The sequence below is a fragment of the Zea mays genome, chromosome 3, assembly GCF_902167145.1.
Source record: "Zea mays cultivar B73 chromosome 3, Zm-B73-REFERENCE-NAM-5.0, whole genome shotgun sequence".
Lineage (NCBI taxonomy): Eukaryota > Viridiplantae > Streptophyta > Magnoliopsida > Poales > Poaceae > Zea > Zea mays.
The window spans coordinates 209,139,229-209,161,544 of NC_050098.1; the positions used below are offsets into that span (position 1 = coordinate 209,139,229).

At 40.4% G+C, this 22,316-nt stretch overlaps 1 protein-coding gene and 2 long non-coding RNA genes across 3 annotated transcripts; all 3 read left to right on the forward strand.

Moving 5' to 3' along the window:
- Window positions 1-874: 874 nt before the first annotated feature.
- On the forward strand, window positions 875-3,042 carry LOC118471937 (uncharacterized). The gene is made up of 5 exons (XM_035966593.1): window positions 875-1,108; window positions 2,397-2,459; window positions 2,547-2,591; window positions 2,677-2,931; window positions 3,016-3,042. Exons 2-5 carry the CDS (start codon window positions 2,457-2,459, stop codon window positions 3,040-3,042), a joined length of 330 nt encoding a protein of 109 aa, XP_035822486.1. The 5' UTR covers window positions 875-1,108; window positions 2,397-2,456.
- A 2,607-nt stretch (window positions 3,043-5,649) lies between these two features.
- LOC118476749 (uncharacterized) lies at window positions 5,650-6,138 on the forward strand. The gene is made up of 2 exons (XR_004857357.1): window positions 5,650-5,762; window positions 5,847-6,138. It is a non-coding gene; the product is annotated as an uncharacterized lncRNA (long non-coding RNA).
- An 8,242-nt stretch (window positions 6,139-14,380) lies between these two features.
- On the forward strand, window positions 14,381-14,929 carry LOC103651271 (uncharacterized). The gene is made up of 2 exons (XR_002268474.2): window positions 14,381-14,655; window positions 14,778-14,929. It is a non-coding gene; the product is annotated as an uncharacterized lncRNA (long non-coding RNA).
- Window positions 14,930-22,316: the final 7,387 nt, after the last annotated feature.

Genomic DNA, 22,316 nt, shown 5'->3' on the forward strand with positions numbered 1-22,316 from the left:
GCCTACTCAATTACCAATGCGCATGTATCTTGTATTTTTTGTATTTTGTTACCTGCTTCAAAGTTGTTATTTTGCAAATTTGAATACTTGTAGTTGGATATAGATTGTTCTTGCAGATAGAAGAGATATAAAGGATTTTTGTAACATCCCTAGTGTTACGTTAACTAAAACTCTAACATGTCATCATAAGCATTTGCATTAACTGCTTGATATACCTAGAATGCAGTGAGGAAGTATTCTTGAGGTGCCAGTAGCATATGGGCTGACCAACGTGGCTTCCATGCCCCCAATCTAGCACAGACTCATAGGTATAGCCAGGAACATTGAACTTGGGCCATTCCAACAGCCAAATATCTGTTGGGATATGCTTTAATATGTCCAAGAACTGGATATTCTTTCCAGCTGAGGGTGGGTTCTAGACCTCAATTATACCCTCCACACTTATCTCAACTATACACATACATGTATCTCTTTTGTCCCCTACTGCAGACAGCAAAACAACACAATTAAATACCTCACTGCCACTGCTCCCAAGTTAGTCCAAACTAGATATTTTCCCAGCAGCTAGTGAGGTCTCTAGACCTTCAGTTAAATATCTCTACTTTACCATTATCCAAAATTCGAGTAACACTAGCAGAGAAATCAGCAGGGAGTAAAAAGATCACAGCTAGATATTTCTGCAATTTTGGATCTACAACTCTTGACTGATCCACCCATCTTCAGCTAGCCATTTCTCTCATTTTCTGAGTAAGACAAATTAATCACTATTAATAGAACTTATTTATTAGTCCAAGGTCTACCAAGTCTACAGATTTCATAGACCCAAACCTCCTAGAATAGAAGTTATGGCATCCAAAAGTTGACTACAAAATCTGATTACCATTTCTGTTTTCCTGAACCCATTTTCAGCTTTGTTCAGTTGATTCATCCCCCTTTCGACAGAGGCCTTTTGGGGTGCCCAAATCTTTCAAATTTACACAATGTCAAGCCAGGGTCCCTTAATAAACTTTGCTTATGGATACAATCTCTCCAACTTTGCTTAAGACATTCTAGCACAAAGCTACACAGAACAGCCCTTACAAGCCCTCAAAGTGGAGCAGACAGACAGGTATTCAGACTTATACAATTCCAAATCTGAAAATTCAGAATTCAGCCACCTAGTCCAAATTTGAGCTACTGTTACTCCTTTTTTTGTGTAGCACCAAACCAATCTTACTTAAAGAAATTTGTTCTCCTATATATGGTCTTCCATTTTGCTATACAGCTCTTGGTCTAAAACCATATGGATTAATCACAACTGAGCTCCAAACAGAGCACCATTGGCTGTTTTTCAGAGTTTCAGCTCTGAACCACTAAGTCCCCAATACACTGACAGTCCATTTTTAGGCAAGCTTTACTCCAAATTTTGCATGGGGTTATGTCAAGCTCACTTAAGGAAAGTGATTCACCAACATATGGTCTTCAATCCCTTTATGGATCTCTCAGCCCAAATACTTAGGGATTAGTCACAAACAAGCGCCCAAAACTGCTATCAAACACTAACTTCAGGTTCTGTTACTGTTGTAAGTCTGAAAACTCAGAAATCTGTCAATCAATCTTTGGACTATCTTTTCTACCAGTAGCATATAGCTTCGGGGCTATATCACTTAATAAGAATTGTTCTTCTATCATTTCTCTACGAGTTTGGTATAGTGTTCATTAACCACAACCCCCTGGATTCCAAAATATCAAGGCCCAAAGTTGGATCCAAATACTGAAATTCAGCCTCTGAAATCTACTAAGTTTGAAATCCAGAAACTCTGTTAGCTCTACTTTGGACTAATTTTACTCTAAGTTCCATATAACTTTAGAGCTAGGTGACTTAACAAAACTTGTACTCCTCATGTGGCCCTATAACTTTGTTATAATGACCATCTTCAAACTGTTTATAAATCAAAAGTTATGAAGGCCCAAAAACAACTAGTTGATATTATTTTCAGCAAACTTCAAGTCTGATTCAAAACTGAATTAAGCTTTTTACTCCAACTTTTCCTCTAAAACTTGGAATTCTCCATACATGGAAGTTGTTCAACTTTCCAAAATCTACAAGTCTGTTTTTGCAAAGTTTCTTTTCACCTGTTGATTTATTGCTCTTTGATTCTGTGTAGTTTTTTAAGAAGAAGTACTGAAGTAGCATGTACTCTGCTTTCATTCAGTTGTTAATCCGTCTCATTTAGCCTATATAAACTTAAGTGAAAAGCATTAAAACTCCCTTTTAGTTTAGTTGCCTAATCAATTAGCTTTCTTTTGCAACTCTAGGGTTCAGTAATTGGTTCCTGTTCGTCTACATTCCCTGTTAAAATCTAATATTTATAATTTTCTTTTTCTATAATAATTGAGTGAAACTATGCCTGTAGGAGGTACAACTTGATGGCAATGTAGTCACAGATTTGCCAAGTGATCCTATATTGGACAACATGGTATGTCTAAGCTAATTATATTATTGTTTCAATTAAAATATAAAGCATAATTGATTATGTGATGCTATGATTTGATGTTTATTATAGAGAACTCGAAGGGTTCAAGCTGCCAGCATGGGCATATCAGAATCAGTATGTGGTTTTATTTGCCTTATTTCTTTCCAATTATGACGTTGTTTTACCAAAAGATCATATGTTCATGTTTTGTAATTTGTAGAGACAAAAGCAAGTCTACCTTATTTCACTGGTAAACAAAGGCAGAGTTGTGGCCAAAGGGAAGTTAGTGACTACAAATAGCCAAAGAGAAATATTAGGAGCAAAGCTTGGACCAGAATATTGTGGGGTTCTTGTTGAAGGCCTTGAAAATATTGAACTTGGCAATATTATAGATGAGGAGGTACCTAGACCATCTAATCAGATTCGTACACTAATTGATGCTATTGGCTATGTTATTCCTTGGCCAATTACACATGTAAGTTTCTTTTTTATTTGAAATAGTACATGTGTCCCCATAACAACTTCAAATTGAGTTATTGATCTAACACATGCTTCATAGGTGAAGCAAGCTAGAAGCTCTGCTTGATATACCTAGAATGCAGTGAGGAAGTATTCTTGAGGTGCCAGTAGCATATGGGCTGACCAACGTGGCTTCCATGCCCCAATCTAGCACAGACTCATAGGTATAGCCAGGAACATTGAACTTGGGCCATTCCAACAGCCAAATATCTGTTGGGGAAATGCTTTAATATGTCCAAGAACTGGATATTCTTTCCAGCTGAGGGTGGGTTCTAGACCTCAATTATACCCTCCACACTTATCTCAACTATACACATACATGTATCTCTTTTGTCCCCTACTGCAGACAGCAAAACAACACAATTAAATACCTCACTGCCACTGCTCCCAAGTTAGTCCAAACTAGATATTTTCCCAGCAGCTAGTGAGGTCTCTAGACCTTCAGTTAAATATCTCTACTTTACCATTATCCAAAATTCGAGTAACACTAGCAGAGAAATCAGCAGGGAGTAAAAAGATCACAGCTAGATATTTCTGCAATTTTGGATCTACAACTCTTGACTGATCCACCCATCTTCAGCTAGCCATTTCTCTCATTTTCTGAGTAAGACAAATTAATCACTATTAATAGAACTTATTTATTAGTCCAAGGTCTACCAAGTCTACAGATTTCATAGACCCAAACCTCCTAGAATAGAAGTTATGGCATCCAAAAGTTGACTACAAAATCTGATTACCATTTCTGTTTTCCTGAACCCATTTTCAGCTTTGTTCAGTTGATTCATCCCCCTTTCGACAGAGGCCTTTTGGGGTGCCCAAATCTTTCAAATTTACACAATGTCAAGCCAGGGTCCCTTAATAAACTTTGCTTATGGATACAATCTCTCCAACTTTGCTTAAGACATTCTAGCACAAAGCTACACAGAACAGCCCTTACAAGCCCTCAAAGTGGAGCAGACAGACAGGTATTCAGACTTATACAATTCCAAATCTGAAAATTCAGAATTCAGCCACCTAGTCCAAATTTGAGCTACTGTTACTCCTTTTTTGTGTAGCACCAAACCAATCTTACTTAAAGAAATTTGTTCTCCTATATATGGTCTTCCATTTTGCTATACAGCTCTTGGTCTAAAACCATATGGATTAATCACAACTGAGCTCCAAACAGAGCACCATTGGCTGTTTTTCAGAGTTTCAGCTCTGAACCACTAAGTCCCCAATACACTGACAGTCCATTTTTAGGCAAGCTTTACTCCAAATTTTGCATGGGGTTATGTCAAGCTCACTTAAGGAAAGTGATTCACCAACATATGGTCTTCAATCCCTTTATGGATCTCTCAGCCCAAATACTTAGGGATTAGTCACAAACAAGCGCCCAAAACTGCTATCAAACACTAACTTCAGGTTCTGTTACTGTTGTAAGTCTGAAAACTCAGAAATCTGCCAATCAATCTTTGGACTATCTTTTCTACCAGTAGCATATAGCTTCGGGGCTATATCACTTAATAAGAATTGTTCTTCTATCATTTCTCTACGAGTTTGGTATAGTGTTCATTAACCACAACCCCCTGGATTCCAAAATATCAAGGCCCAAAGTTGGATCCAAATACTGAAATTCAGCCTCTGAAATCTACTAAGTTTGAAATCCAGAAACTCTGTTAGCTCTACTTTGGACTAATTTTACTCTAAGTTCCATATAACTTTAGAGCTAGGTGACTTAACAAAACTTGTACTCCTCATGTGGCCCTATAACTTTGTTATAATGACCATCTTCAAACTGTTTATAAATCAAAAGTTATGAAGGCCCAAAAACAACTAGTTGATATTATTTTCAGCAAACTTCAAGTCTGATTCAAAACTGAATTAAGCTTTTTACTCCAACTTTTCCTCTAAAACTTGGAATTCTCCATACATGGAAGTTGTTCAACTTTCCAAAATCTACAAGTCTGTTTTTGCAAAGTTTCTTTTCACCTGTTGATTTATTGCTCTTTGATTCTGTGTAGTTTTTTAAGAAGAAGTACTGAAGTAGCATGTACTCTGCTTTCATTCAGTTGTTAATCCGTCTCATTTAGCCTATATAAACTTAAGTGAAAAGCATTAAAACTCCCTTTTAGTTTAGTTGCCTAATCAATTAGCTTTCTTTTGCAACTCTAGGGTTCAGTAATTGGTTCCTGTTCGTCTACATTCCCTGTTAAAATCTAATATTTATAATTTTCTTTTTCTATAATAATTGAGTGAAACTATGCCTGTAGGAGGTACAACTTGATGGCAATGTAGTCACAGATTTGCCAAGTGATCCTATATTGGACAACATGGTATGTCTAAGCTAATTATATTATTGTTTCAATTAAAATATAAAGCATAATTGATTATGTGATGCTATGATTTGATGTTTATTATAGAGAACTCGAAGGGTTCAAGCTGCCAGCATGGGCATATCAGAATCAGTATGTGGTTTTATTTGCCTTATTTCTTTCCAATTATGACGTTGTTTTACCAAAAGATCATATGTTCATGTTTTGTAATTTGTAGAGACAAAAGCAAGTCTACCTTATTTCACTGGTAAACAAAGGCAGAGTTGTGGCCAAAGGGAAGTTAGTGACTACAAATAGCCAAAGAGAAATATTAGGAGCAAAGCTTGGACCAGAATATTGTGGGGTTCTTGTTCAAGGCCTTGAAAATATTGAACTTGGCAATATTATAGATGAGGAGGTACCTAGACCATCTAATCAGATTCGTACACTAATTGATGCTATTGGCTATGTTATTCCTTGGCCAATTACACATGTAAGTTTCTTTTTTATTTGAAATAGTACATGTGTCCCCATAACAACTTCAAATTGAGTTATTGATCTAACACATGCTTCATAGGTGAAGCAAGCTAGAAGCTCATCTTGTACCCGCAACAAGTTGGTACCTGCAGCACGTGGACAAAGCTAGATGAGAAGCCTAGTATAATTACAAAGTGAATCGGTTAGATTCTAGTAGTTACTAAAATTTTTAAGTGATATTTGTATGATATTGCCACTTTGGCTTTGCTTCTTTGTGAACACAATTGACAGTTACTGAACATGTTTGCTATCGAGTTAGTTAGCTTCTTGATATTTTGCCAAGGCCAAAAGCAATATTATTGAGGGTTTATAATTTGATTTTTTAACATTCATCTCGATGCACATTTATATATATAAATATATAAATGAAAACATCTTTTTTGGCACGTAATAAAGTGTTACAGTATAACGTGTTTATATTATTACAAACAAATATAGATGTATGTACAAAATCGTTTCTACAGGTCTTAATACACACTTTGACGTTACTATATAACGTATTGATATGTGTAGGCACACAATACAAACGTGGCTATAGTATTGTTTCTACTTTTGTTAACACGCGTTTTGGCATTACTATAAAATGTGTCACTCGCCAGTTCAGCTGACACGTCACCGTTCCACATCACCTGCCACGTCATTTTTCCACATCACCTGCCATGTCACCTATCCACATCACCTGCCATGTCATCATTCATGTCACCTACTATATTGTCTCTATACTCCTTAATGTGCAATAAAGCGTCACTATAAAACGTGACTATAGTAATACACATGAATTATGAATGTATCTATAATATTGTATCTATATTTTTCACATATAATGAAACGATACTATATGATGTAACAACAATAATAGACACATGTTATATGCGCATCTATAAAAGTGTATCAATGTGTCTAAACATGCATCTAACGTGTCTATGAAACGTCTATTCATCTAATATATACGCTTACGATTATCGTTTCTACAAAGTCTGATACGGTCCATATGAAGACGCTTCTAACACGTTTTTGGAAAGCGTGCGTACATTCATATAGAGACGAATTAAAGCGTGCCTATTGTCCAAAAAAGCATAGCTACAAGGGGGGTTTTCTAGTAGTTAGGCGACTTTCAATTGGTTTCGGAGCGCGACACTTCATTAGAGTCTAACAACTCAAAGTGATACCGGGTGAACACGCCAAGAAAGAGGTTCCCATCGGGGGAAATCCTGGATCCTCAGAAAAGATGCATGAAGGAAAGACTTCATCAAAGGAGGTCAAGGTATCCGGCGACAAGCACAAGGAGGACAAGGAAGAATCAGCCGGCTCCATCGAGTCGCACAAGGAGAAAGGCGACAAGAAGAAAAAGAAGATGAAGAAGATGGTCTACTACGAGACCAACTCATCTGCGCCCTCAACCTCCAATGCCAAGTAAACATCTTCAAAGCGCCAAGAGCGCAAGAACTATAGTAAGATTCCTTTTTGATATCCTCGCATTCCTAAATGTGCTCCTTTACTTTCTGTCCCCTTAAGAAAACCACCATATTTTGATGAAGACTATTCTATGTGGAGTGATAAAATGAGGCCCCATCTAACCTTACTCCACGAAAGCATTTGGGATATTGTTGAGTTTGGAGCGCAGGCAGCACAAGTAGGCGATGAGGACAATGGCTTCGATGAGGCCGCCCAAGTGAGGCACTTCAACTCTCAAGCCACCACCATACTCCTCGCTTCCTTGTGTAGGGAGGAGTATAACAAGTTGCAAGGGTTGAAGAGTGCCAAAGAAATTTGGGACGTCCTCAAGACAACACATGAGATTCGAAAAATTTTGTCAAAACAAAGTCAAGTTAGAAGCACAAGTCTGTGTACCCAAGATATATTCAAATAGATTCCAGAGCTTACATATTGGATCGATAAGGTGTCCATATAGTGCAGTGAAGTTGTCAGAGGCCATAGCCCTATGGCCCTAAATATAGGCATCCCAAGTGAAGACAAAGTTGTGCTTGCAGAAATGAAATGTCTCCCACAAACATGCACACCAAAGACTATCCAACAACTATGCAATGAATGGGGGATGAACTATGACAACAACTAGTCTAGAGGTATTAATTAGTTTTAATGTTGAGTGGTAGGTCGTAAACTACAATGTAGTACATAGTTTTCATGAAGCAAGTTATGTCATTAACAATGCAACGTTGTCAGACACCAAGTTGTGATTTTTGTTCTAATAACATCATCTGTGAGTTATGTAAATGTGTGATACATCTTTAAACAATATTTTCATATGGTGCATCATACTCATACAAAAGTCCAATTGAACTTCCATTTGGCCAATGGTTATCCTGATGGAAAAAGCATTGCATATAAACATTGTACAATGATAACTTCGAAACAAGATCATCAAAGTGCAACAACATTCTAAGAGTTACACTAGTTCATTTAAATGGATCCTAGTGTCCTACCCATGGTTGAGGCAGGGCATAACACAACATTGAATCGAGCCAGGGTATCGGTGGTATAGGGGCAAATAGTTATTGTAAGGTGCCTCATCTTCCGATTTCTCCAGTGGTTGCGTTGGACGGCAGGGGTGAGGGGGCATTGGCATAAAATCATTGTTATCATTGTAGTCATTAGCTATTACATTAGGGTGGATATCGAGGGTCACTGGCATAAAATCATCGTCATCATTATGGTTCTCACCTATCACATTGGGGTGGACGACGTTGGGGCATTGGTATAAAATCATCATAATCATTATAGTCCTCAACTGTCACAACGGGAGAGTTCTAGACATTTCTACATGAGCCAGTTGCAGTGCTCGCTTTTGTCATATGCACCCACGATCTCCCATGAACAGTTTGCCCCAACATCCATCTATGTTTGCTTCTACTAGGAAGCACACCACCACCAAACAACATATATATCGTGAGAAGTTCGGGATTTCTATGTTGATGATCTCTACATCTTCCGGATAATCCTACATCGCAACCGCAATACACAAAGTTGGTGAAGATAAACGAAAGAGCAGATCTAACAGCGAATGACGACATATCTTGACATTTTTTCGTAGGCCACTAAAAACATAAATAGCTTATATGACCATTATGAAAGTGACAATAATGAAAGTCGGCAATTGCAAAAATTCTATAATATCGTGCACGATACTCACACAAAAGAGCTCTTAAAGCTTCTCTGGTCAATACTAGACCAGATGGACTACCACGGAACATAATTGTTGCATTCAACTTTGAGACCGCTTTTATAATATAATGTTCCTCAAGAGGATCATATGTTCCTCCTAACAACATATAGCAATATCCCGAACGATGCAAAAAGCCAAAAACCCTCCTCAAGGTCCACATAATTAGTGGACTAGACCTTCCAACCATTTTGCGTTAAAAAAACCCTCCACCTAATTATGCATAACAAACATTTCATACATAGAGTTCCGTAACTTCCTGATCTATATCATGTGAAAAAGTTTAAATTAGAACTAAAAGTATACTAATTATCTAAATAAATTTATTGAGTACTCAAACAAATGTAAAATATCTAGACCCAATAGAATCCAAAAGACAAAGGAGTTAGCCTGTCTCCGTCGAGCTCACCCCTAAATTATTTTGAAACATACACGAGGAAGCAATGTATCTTAAAAATGAAACCCTAGAGATACATATTAGGTTGGAATGCAACCTATACCTCGCTACCCTGGTAGTGGGCCTATCGCCCCTCTATCGGATTACAACCCCCTTCGGACGGTAGGGAGTAGAATGTAAAAAACAAAAAATGATTTAGATCCCTACCATCCCATGATCAGATGGCAATCACCTATAATAGTTTTGTGAAGTTGAGATATAAAATTGAAATTTCCATTATTTTTGCATATAAAAATAAAAAGATACTACGACACAACATATATAATTTTTTGTGTGCTTGTCCCACAACCATATTGGCCCATGAAAAGAGTTGTCACATGCGGAGAGTCATTTGATAAAGCGAGAATCTGGCCTTATCATGCTTCTTATAGGCCCACATATGTCACACCCAGTTTTGAAAGGCAAACCGAATGCGAACCATGTACGTACTAGGATCAGAAATTCACGTACATAGCGATTATATAGTTGGACATCATCACACATTGCTAAAAATAATAGAGGAAATAGTACTTTATTGCATCAAGATGACAAGACATCCACAGAGTCATTAACTTAAGTCATAATCATAATCAAAGTGTGAATACGAAATGTAGTACGATAAGGCCTTCACAGGCAGCTGATTGGGGGTTTGCCACTAAACAAAACTAGAACTCGTCGAAGTCCTGGAACTCCTGAAAGTCCTCCATGTTGCCTTCATCTTCTCCTGAGCACTGATTGCAATGGAGACAACCTGGGTTTGGGTGTTTTTAAAAGAAAGGGTGAGTACACGTCAACGTACTCAGCAAATGTCCCATTTGGCTAAAGTGGACTAGCTATATGTGGGGTTGAGGTTAAAGCAGTTGCTTTTAGTTGGTCAGGTATTTATTACTAGCAGAAAGCCAAGTTTTAACAATAATCCCAAGTTATTATCCAAAAGGCACTGCCTCTAAGAGGAAATACCAGAAACCATAACAATAATTCTCAACATTAATCATCATCATCGAAGTATCCAGATTAACTCTAATCAAAGGAGCTCCCAAGGCTGCTCATAAACGCGAGCACGGCTGATATACCAGTTTCTAACACTCTGCAGAGGTTGCACACTTTACCCACGAGCCGTTATTCCTTTCCAGCTTGGGTTTGCAAGACCCAATCTTCACTACCTAAGGTGGGTGACTATGTAGCCTTTACAAAGATTTCCCTGGTGTGTAGTCGCCGGTTAGGTTTCACCAGTCGTACAAACACAATACTCCTCCCTAAGATGGGTGACTAACAAAACCAACTTGAATGAACCTCGACACCCATAGCAGAGCAAGCACTATGCCCCGACCCCATTGACGGCACAACGACGAAGCTAGCTACACCCCCAAGTTCCTCTAATTAATCAGCTAAGGGCGTCCCATTTCACCCTCATGGTTGTATTGTTTTCCCGGGTGGTCATCCAGTGGACAGGTCCTTACGGAGAGGTACTCGGGAAACAACCCGAGTCTCCTAAAATATCACAAGTTCATCATCATAATCAAGATAGCGTCATCGTATCATAAATGTTCTCATCATGTTCATTGATTAAAGTAAAGCAATAGCATAATACTAATCATAGTAACCAATTCCCAAAGGGTAAACACGGACAGAAAACAAAATACTAGTCCATCCTTAGGTTGTTCATGGTATGTGGGACAGTGAATTATGAAGTAAGTAGGACATAATGGGTCGGAGGACACTTGCCTTCACCAGGTTGGTGCTCAGAGAAGTCTCTTGCAACACACTCGGAAACCTCGGACTGCTCGTTGTCTACGCAAAACAATCATTCATTCAACACACTTGGGAAATGACAAGGGAACAGTACACCAATCATATGCAACATAGTAAACATAGGTTCAGTGGAAAAGCACAAACACACAAGTGAACTCTAGATTCTAGGGTGGGTTAATATACCTAATGGTCTATTGTTTTCCGACTACTGCCTATCTCAGTAGATTAACTACTTAACTATGTCTATCTTAGTGAATTACTTATTTAGATAAATTTATTCTAGGGATGGGACCATACATTAATTGAAATTAAATCTACAAAGTTAAGCATTTGAACATTCATTAGGGTTTCACTTTTATTTTACCATTAATACATATTCTATAACCTTAGACTAGTCTAGAGACTAACCACAAAATTGAGACATACAAACGGCAGATGAATATAATTTAAATAGATAGAGAATAACATTATGACCATTTTGCAATTTGAACCACCTAATTTGGAGTTCATATGCAAAAAATATGAAATATACAAGTTTTAGGATTCAAAAACACTAGATTTAAACCCACTTCTCTAATTAAATACAAACCCGGTGTCCTCTCTGCAAGAAACCAGGGGCACGACTGTAAGAATTGGGGACGGTGGGTTCTATTTCTAGGAAATTGAGGGGGTTTTAAGCAAACCGCCCACAACGAAGGTGTCTCTAGGCTTCTTGGCCACCCGATCAGAAACAGATGATCGAGATTAGAACCGGGGCGTGCGAGAGCGGGCGCGAGAACTGACCGGCGGATCCCATGAGTCAGCGGCCCGGGCAAACCTGGTGCGCGAAGCGAGCGCGGGCGCGCTCTGGCGGGCGGGACCCATGGGTCAGTGGCCCGGAGAGAGGGGGAGAATAGACGTCGGGAGGCTGTCAGGCGGGTCCCACTGGTCAGGGTTGCCGTCAACCTTGGCCGTGAGCACGGCGCGAGCGCCATGGTTGGAGCCGGCGGCCACACGCGGGCAGAGGAGGGCATGGGGCAATGGCGGTTGGCCGGAGAGCCCCGTCACGGCGGCGAGGTGCCGTTGCTGGTGATCAACGACGGCTAATCTACGGAGCAGGGAAGACAGGAGAGAGAGAGAGGGGACTTCGGCGAGGAAATTCACCTCGGGTGAAGCGTGAACGGCGACAGGACTTAAATATTTCAAACATGTGCATCAACCAAAAACAAAGTTTAAACTCAGTATGATGCAACAACTCAGGTTTCCCCTTAGGTTTTAATATTCTAGAGAAATAATACACCTCTTAAATAAATACCCAAAATTCTATTAAAAGAAGAGAGAAAATCTATAGAGGTGAGAAAGGAGTAACACCTGAATTTGGTAGATATTAGATAAAAAATTTATACTCCAAATTCAGGGTGTCTCAACGTCATATATTTTTTAGTCATTTGACACCACATCCAAATCATATAGGACTCTTTTTCTAAAAAAACATATATGAGTGGAACCGGTAAAATTTCTCGTAACCGGTCTGCTTTTTTATGTATTATGGTTTAAAATTTGAAATTTTAAAAATGAAACTTTGGTCAACAAAACGGATTTTGGAAATTACAAAATGAAAATATGATCCCTAGTTGCTCATCGCTGACAAATCAGTGCACAATGATGCAGTCTTGGTACTTTGGTTTTCCACGTGTGCATCTTCTGTCGCACCCATTATTTTCTATTTTATATGATAATTATCTTATTGCAGGTGGTTGTGGCCTACCCGTGAACAAAAATGTCGACTACTGACTAAAATATTTGGTGTGCTGTTAGGTTCAGATCGTGTAGTTTCCTACGTGATAGCAACTGCGCGATTATTGAGTTGCAGTCTTGCAACCATCTGCGATCGGACTTCCAATTTCAACGATTTTCCACGCTATGTGGTAGTCAATTTCGAATGCAACATCATCAATCAACCGTCCAACCCAGCCCGTGGCACGTCCTTTTAGACTAGCTCCACCTTATCTGAAATCCTTGTGACAGTGTCTATTTCACACCACACAAACATTTTTGCTAGGGTTTTAGGTTTTTGAGATTATACACCGTAAAATTCCTATTGTGAAATCAAACAAACTTGGATTCAGAACAAAGAGCCTAGACTATAGTGTTATACTTCCTCTACTCTAAATTATATGATATTTTGTTATTTTTAAATACATAATTATATATCCAAACATATAATGTATATGTAGGTGCGTAACGAAAACTATAGATTTCAAAAAGCTAAAAGATTTTATAATTTAATTTAAAACGAGAAATGCTATTTAACTAATGACCAGTGGAAAAAAACTTTACCAGCTTCATATGCATTTAATATTCAGGTAAGTAACAAAAAAAATAGATGTTAGGCCATATGCCTGTCTACAACCACCTTTTTTTCTGTCTCTGCAGAACACGCACAGGCAGCAGGAGTGCAGGACCGCCACTCGTCCATGTCATTCCGTGGCTGCCCCGGCCCACTGCAGAAATAATCACGAACATGTCGTCATTCAGATATAATAGGAACCCAACATGTTTTATACTGTATGATGATAATGATAGGTCGTAACAGTGCAATCAACACGGGTTATAGTCTTATAAGGCTCCGGTTGCAAGTGGATTGGAGAGGATTAAGTACTTGTTCGGATGCGTCTGTATCGAAAGATATTAAAAGCTTGTTCGGTTACGGCTGAATTGAGGATGATTGGAGGGGATTGTATAGGAGGGGATTTAATCCCGTTAAATCCATTTCTATATAAATTTGTATAGAAATGAATTTAATCTCCAATCCATTTCAAACCGAACAAGCTCTGAGGGAGATTAAATCACATTCTTTTTAATTTTAACTATGGGGGAATTTGATCCACTTTGATGATGCAAACAAACAAACTCTAAGGGAGATTAAATTTATTCCTATTTAAAATTGAATAGGGAGAGATTAAATCCACTGAATCCATCTTTAATCGAACAAGCCGTAAAGCGACTATTTTGAACTAATGTATGTATCCTGCCGCTGCATGTCACGTAAACAAATTACTTTACTATTATATAGAGCGTGACTCAAACGCGCGCACCGTGCGTCCACGTCAGCTCTAAATGCTCCAGTCGTTGGATCACGTCTCAATGGCTTCCAGCCATGTCCCCACCCGCGAAAGCACTCCTATCCTGTGTACCATCTTCACTACGCGATGCTTCCAGGCCCCTTCGGGCTCCGGCCGCCAGTGCTATCTTCGTTGCGTGATGGAGCTCCAAGGCTCCACCCCCCTCCAGACGCTTAGATGGATCAGGTGCCGGTTGCATTCATTGAAGATTTGGCCCTCTCCACCACCGTGTCGCTACCCCATACCCGTCGTCCCTGCATATCTGAATGACGCACCTTCAATCCACTGCTGCCCAAGGAGCGAATGGGAAGGACCGGTACGAGCGTTCTGTCCGGTAGCTAGGTAGCAAGAAGCACCAACCCTTCATGCTCCCAAGGTACCAACTTATTGCCGCTTGAAAGAAAAAGTCTTTTTCGTTAAAATCTCATCTCAAATATAGAATTCTACTGCTAAATAAACAACTTAACAAGCAAGGAACGTTCTAATTGGTACATTCAGAAGGACACAACTGCTGAGATTGCTAAGAAACAAGAGCAAGAAAAACAAAGGTAGGAAAAAGCTTCCGAAGTTGGTCGATATAGGCTTTGTAGCCACAGTGGAAGTCTTAGTCATTCTCTGCCAAGGTAATAAAACCAATCGTTGTTGTTTCACGTTGTTGTCTTCTTGAGTTCCAGAAGGTTTATTCTTTGTTCCTTATCATGTCATGTCTAACCACTTTTATGTAAGCGTAACATGTTTTCATTAGGCCTTTTGGGCAGATATCGGATCACAAGGAACTGGTACAAGGCCTACCCAGAGCACAAGGCATGCCCCATGATGTTCCTCCACATGATGTTGCTGATGAAGTTCCCTCTCCTTCCAACAGGAGTCCTCTTCATGAGCACATCGTTTGGGGTTCTGTGGTCAGTGCAAGCGCTCCCTGAATTGACAGGCACAAGAGCAAGCGATGATGAGTTACGGAAGAAGATATATAACAAGTTGAAGACCTATTCCATCGTTACTGTAACAATGGTCAGATTTAGTTCTCCATTAGTATCAATACATATGTTAAGGTACACATGTTCTGATGTTTGTGACATAGTTGGAATGACATGTTCATGAGTATGCGACAGCAGCTGATGAAATGCAACACAACTAGCAATGGGCTTAGCGAAGAGGATACATAGTTTTATGCGCGACAAATTGTTTTCGGTTTCGAGAGTCGAGTCTATTTTAGATTCAGATTGGAATCAGTCAACTACAGATGAATGCACTAGCATGAGGTAAAATTTTACCTATGAGGCAAGCTGAAGAGAATTCGATCCTCTTAACGGTGTTTCTACCACTTCTCATTTTAGAAAGCTAAATATGAATTTTTGTCTAATTACACTTATTTTCTTACATATGTACTACACGAAGAAACTACGGGCCAAAGGCACAAATCTTTTTAAAGAGCAACTTAAAGCACCATCACTCCACTTAGATATGGCATCAACACTCTACATGTATTACTGTTTTTAAGTAGGTACAAAGCATGCTTACATAGTTGGGAACATATCGAATGCAAACCACGTTTTGGTGCAAACCTACTAAAAAAAGTTTCAAAAAATTCTAAAAAAACATGAATGTACATCTCAACTTACCTCATCTATATACAAGATTTCATGGTCAAATTCATCTTACTCTAGCAGTTACAAAAAAGACAAATTTTGATGCATTTGAACTATTACTGTTTGTCAGAAATTTTGTCTTTTCTGTAACTGCTAGAGTAAAATGAATTTTACCATGAAATTTTGTATATGGATGAGGTAAGCTGAGATGTACATTTATGTTTTTCAGAATTTTTTGAAACTTTTTTATAGGTTTGCACGGAGTTTGCACCAAACGTGGTTTGCATTCGATATGTTCCCTACAAAGTTAGCCTTTCAATCGTGGTACTACTTGAAAGGGAAATGTGCCATTGGGCCATTTCTAAGTATTTTGGTGATTAAATGTCCAACACAAATGTTTATGTGTTAAAACTATGCCAAATGGTGAACAAAGTGCAAATCAATACAAAGGTATGATTCTAGACTTAGTACATTGGTTTTTGTGTACTAACATATTTGTCTAAGTGCTAGAATCAGAGAAAAGACAAATGGAAAAGACTTGGCTCAAGCAACCAAGACTCTGCTCAGTCTGGGTGCACTGGACTGTCTGGTGGTGCACCAGACAGTGTCCGGTGCGCCAGGCTGGCTCTGGTGAAAAGGCCGCTCTCGGGAATTGAACGGCGGCGTACGGCTATAAATCACCGGACTGTCCGGTGGTGCACCGGACTGTCCGGTGAGCCAACGGTCGGCCGCGCAATCCGCGCGTGACGCGTGGCCGGGCCAACGGTCTGATGGGGGCACCGGACAGTGTCCGGTGCGCCAACGGCTCCAAATCGTCAACGGTCGGCTGCGCCAGAATAGGAAACAAATCTGCACCGGACAGTGTCCGGTGCACCAGTCGACAGAAGGCAAGAATTGCCTTCCTGGATTGCTCTCAACGGCTCCTAGCTGCCTTGGGGCTATAAAAGGGACCCCTAGGCGCATAGAGGAGAACACCAAGCATACTTTGAGCATTCTTGATCATTCACACTTCGTCTTTGTGCACTCGTTTGACATTCTTAGTGACTTGAGCTCCATTCTAGTGAGAACTTTGTGATATTCATTTGAGCTCAAGTCTTGGCCGTGTGTGTGTGCGTATTGCTGTGGACTTGTGTGTGTTGCTCATCCCATCCTTACTTCCGTGTTCATTTGTGATCATCTTTTGTAAGGACGAGAGACTCCAAGTTGTGGAGATTCCTCGCAAACGGGATATAGTGAAAGGAAGAGAAACACTGTGGTATTCAAGTGGGTCTTTGGACCACTTGAAAGGGGTTGAGTGCAACCCTCGTCCATTGGGACACCACAATGTGGAGTAGGCAAGTGTTGGACTTGGCCAAACCACGGGATAAACCAATGTGCCTCTCTGTGTTGATCTTTTTGTGGTTATTGTGTTTCACAAGAACTCCTCTCTAGCCACTTGGCTTTATTGCTCTAACACTTAAATCAAGTTTGTGGCTTTAAGATTTAAGTTTTTACAGGATCACCTATTCACCCCCTCCTAGGTGCTCTCAATTGGTATCGGAGCCGTTCTCTTCAAGAAAAGGACTAATCGCCCGAAGAGATGGATCCTAAGGGAAAGGGGATGGTGGTCAACGACAATGAGAAGGAGTCCATCTTCAACGAGCCAAGGGATGACAAAGTCAATGACTCCGACTCAAGTCAAAAGAAGAAAGACGGAAAGAAGAAGAGGCGCATCATGAAGGTTGTCTACTACGACAACGACGAATCTTCCTCTTCTCAAAAGGACGACGAATACGAGGAGAAAAAGAAAACGGTTAACTCGAACTTTTCTTTTGATTACTCTCGTATTCCGCATAATTCAAATGCTCAATTGCTTTCCATTCCACTTGGTAAACCCCCACACTTTGATGGAGAGGACTACAGATTTTGGAGTCACAAAATGCGTAGCCACTTGTTTTCTCTTCATCCAAGTATATGGGAGATAGTAGAAAATGGGATGCAATTTGATAGTTCCGATAACTCCATGTTTATCAATGAACAAATCCATAAAAATGCACAAGCTACTACTGTTCTTTTAGCATCCTTGTGCAGGGAACAGTACAATAAGGTGAGCGGCTTGGACAATGCCAAGCAGATCTGGGACACCCTCAAGATCTCGCATGAGGGGAACGACGTCACCATGCTCACCAAGATGGAGTTGGTGGAAGGCGAACTAGGAAGGTTCGCAATGATCAGGGGAGAGGAGCCAACTCAAATGTACAATAGGCTCAAGACCCTAGTCAACAAGATAAGAAGCTATGGAAGCACGAGATGGACGGACCACGACGTCGTCCGACTCATGCTAAGGTCCTTCACTGTCCTTGATCCTCATCTTGTAAACTCTATTCGTGAGAATCTTAGGTACATCAAGATGACGCCCGAGGAAATACTCGGAAAGTTTGTAAGCGGGCGAATGATGATCAAGGAGGCGAGGTACGTTGATGAGGCGTTGAATGGCCCAATCTACAAGCCTCAAACTGTTGCTCTCAAAGCAACAAGTAGCAGGGAGACGCTACCTAGCAAGGTGGCGCAAGTTGAGGCGGTCGTTGCTCTCAAGCGCTTCAAGACGGCGCTCAAAGGTCGCAAGGAGCACCCCAACAAGAGCAAGATGAAGGGGAAGCGCTCCTGCTTCAAGTGTGGTAAGATTGGTCACTTTATTGCTAATTGTCCCGATAATGATAGTGACCAGGAACAAGGGAAGAGCTGAAAGTGGGAAAAGAAGAAGACCTACAAAAAGGCGAAGGGCGAGGCACACCTTGGAAAGGAGTGGGATTCGGATTGCTCCTCGTCCGACTCCGACAATGAAGGACTCGCCGCCTCAGCCTTCAACAAGTCGGCTCTCTTCCCCAACGAGCATCACACATGCCTCATGGCAAAGGAGAAGAAGGTAAATACTAGAAGTACTATTACATATGCTTCTTCAAGTGATGATGAGTCTAGTGATGATGAAGTAGACTATGCTAGTTTATTCAAAGGTTTAGATAGAACTAAAATTGATAAGATCAATGAATTAATTGATGCCTTGAATGAGAAAAATAGATTGTTAGAAAAACAAGATGATCTTTTATATGAAGAGCATGATAAAATTGTTAGTGCACAAAATTCTCTTGTTCTAGAAGTTAAAAGAAATGAAATGCTTTCATGTGAACTATCTACATACCATGAATATATTTCTAACTTAAAGAGTATTAATGATGACTTGAATGCTAAGTTAGAAGTAGCTAATAAATCTAGCTCATGCATTGATCATGTAGTAAATTGTAAGGATTTTAATGTTGATGCTTGTAGTGAACACTTAAATTCCATTTCCAAATTAAATGATGAGGTGGCTAGTCTTAATGCCCAACTTAAGACTAGAAAAAATGAATTTGATAAACTAAAATTTGCAAGGGATGCCTACACTGTTGGTAGACACCCCTCAATTAAGGATGGGCTTGGCTTTAAGAGGGAAGCCAAGAACTCAACAAGTCATAAGGCTCCCATCTCCGCCAAGGAGAAAGGGAAGGCCCCTATGACTAATAGTGTTCAAAAGAATCATGCTTTCATTTATAGTGATAGAAAGTTCTCCAGAAATGCTTATAGGAATTGTTCTTATGATTCAAATGCCATGTTTGCTTCAAGTTCTTCCTTTGTGCATGGTAAAGATATGCCTAGGAGAAATGTTGTTCATGTACCTAGAAAACCAAGTAATGAACCTTCTACAATTTATCATGCTTGCAATGCTTCTTTTGCAATTTGTAGGAAGAATAAGAAAGTGATTGCTAGGAAATTAGGGGCAAAATGCAAGGGAGATAAAACTTGCATTTGGGTCCCTAAGACCATTGTTACTAACCTTGTAGGACCCAACACAAGTTGGGTACCTAAGACCCAAGCCTAAATTTGCCTTGCAGGTTTATGCATCCGGGGGCTCAAGCTGGATTATCGATAGTGGATGCACAAACCACATGACGGGGGAGAAGAAGATGTTCACCTCCTACGTCAAGAACAAGGATTCCCATGATTCAATCATATTCGGTGATGGGAACCAAGGCAAGGTTAAAGGACTAGGAAAGATTGCTATTTCATCCGAGCACTCTATTTCTAATGTGTTTTTAGTTGAGTCACTCGGGTATAACCTGTTATCCATTAGTCAACTTTGTAATATGGGTTATAATTGCTTATTCACAAATGTAGATGTGTCTGTCTTTAGAAGAAGTGATGGTTCACTAGCTTTTAAGGGTGTACTAGACAGCAAACTTTATTTAGTTGATTTTGCAAAAGAGGAGGCCGGTCTAGATGCATGCTTAATTGCTAAGACTAGCATGGGCTGGTTGTGGCATCACCGTTTAGCACATGTGGGGATGAAGAACCTTCACAAACTTCTAAAGGGAGAACATGTGTTAAGTCTAACAAATGTGACTTTCGAAAAAGATAGACCCTGTGCAGCTTGTCAAGCAGGTAAACAAGTGGGAAATGCTCATCACAGCAAGAACGTGATGACTACATCAAGACCCCTAGAGCTGCTGCATATGGACCTCTTCGGACCCGTCGCCTACCTTAGCATCGGGGGAAGTAAGTATGGTTTAGTAATTGTTGATGATTTTTCCCACTTCACTTGGGTATTTTTTTGCTGGATAAAACAGAAACCCAAGGGACCCTCAAGCGCTTCCTAAGGAGAGCTCAAAATGAGTTTGAGCTCAAAGTGAAGAAGATAAGGAGCGACAACGGGTCCGAGTTCAAGAACCTTCAAGTGGAGAAGTACCTTGAGGAGGAAGGAATCAAGCACGAGTTCTCCGCTCCCTACACACCACAGCAAAATGGTGTGGTAGAGAGGAAGAACAGGACGCTCATTGACATGGCAAGGACGATGCTTGGAGAGTTCAAGACCCCCGAGCGATTTTGGTCGGAAGCCGTGAACACGGCTTGCCACGCCATAAACCGGGTCTACCTTCATCGCCTCCTCAAGAAGACGTCATATAAGCTTCTAACCGGTAATAAACCCAATGTTGTCATATTTTCGTGTTTTTGGGAGCAAATGTTATATTCTAGTGAAGAAAGGTAGAAATTCTAAGTTTGCTCCCAAAGCTGTAGAAGGGTTTTTGTTAGGTTATGACTCAAATACAAAGGCGTATAGGGTCTTCAACAAATCATCGGGTTTAGTTGAAGTCTCTAGCGAGGTTGTATTTGATGAGACTAATGGCTCTCCAAGAGAGCAAGTTGTTGATCTTAATGATGTAGATGAAGAAGACGTTCCAACGATCGCAATACACACCATGGCAATTGGAGATGTGCGGCCACAGAAACAAAAGGAGCAAGATCAACCTTCTTCCTCAACAATGGTGCACCCTCCAACTCAAGACGATGAACAGGTTCATCAAGAAGAGGCGTGTGATCAAGGGGGAGCACAAGATGATCATGTTATGGAGGGAGAAGCACCTCAAGCCCCTCCAATACAAGTCCGAGCGACGATTCAACGGAATCATCCCATCGACCAGATTCTGGGTGATATAAGCAAGGGAGTAACTACTCGCTCTAGATTAGTTAATTTTTGTGAGCATTACTCTTTTGTCTCTTCTATTGAGCCTTTCAGGGTAGAAGAGGCATTACTAGATCCGGACTGGGTGTTGGCCATGCAGGAAGAGCTCAACAATTTCAAGAGAAATGAAGTTTGGACATTGGTGCCACGTCCCAAGCAAAACGTTGTGGGAACCAAGTGGGTGTTCCGCAACAAATAGGACGAGCACGGGGTGGTGACAAGGAACAAGGCACGACTTGTGGCAAAAGGTTATGCCCAAGTCGCAGGTTTGGACTTTGAGGAGACTTTTGCTCCTGTGGCTAGGCTAGAGTCAATTCGCATATTGTTAGCCTATGCCGCTCACCATTCTTTCAGGTTGTTCCAAATGGATGTGAAGAGCGCTTTCCTCAACGGGCCAATCAAGGAGGAGGTGTACGTAGAGCAACTCCCTGGCTTTGAGGATGAACGGTACCCCGACCACGTGTGTAAGCTCTCTAAGGCGCTCTATGGACTTAAGCAAGCCCCAAGAGCATGGTATGAATGCCTTAGAGACTTTTTAATTGCTAATGCTTTCAAGGTTGGGAAAGCCGATCCAACTTTATTCACTAAGACTTGTGATGGTGACTTATTTGTGTGCCAAATTTATGTCGATGACATAATATTTGGTTCTACTAACCAAAAGTCTTGTGAAGAGTTTAGCAGGGTGATGACTCAAAAGTTTGAAATGTCGATGATGGGCGAGCTAAACTACTTCCTTGGGTTCCAAGTGAAGCAACTCAAGGACGGCACTTTCATCTCCCAAACGAAGTACACGCAAGACTTGATCAAGCGGTTTGGGATGAAGGATGCCAAGCCCGCAAAGACTCCAATGGGAACTGACGGACACGTCGACCTCAACAAAGGAGGTAAGTCCATTGATCAAAAAGCATACCGGTC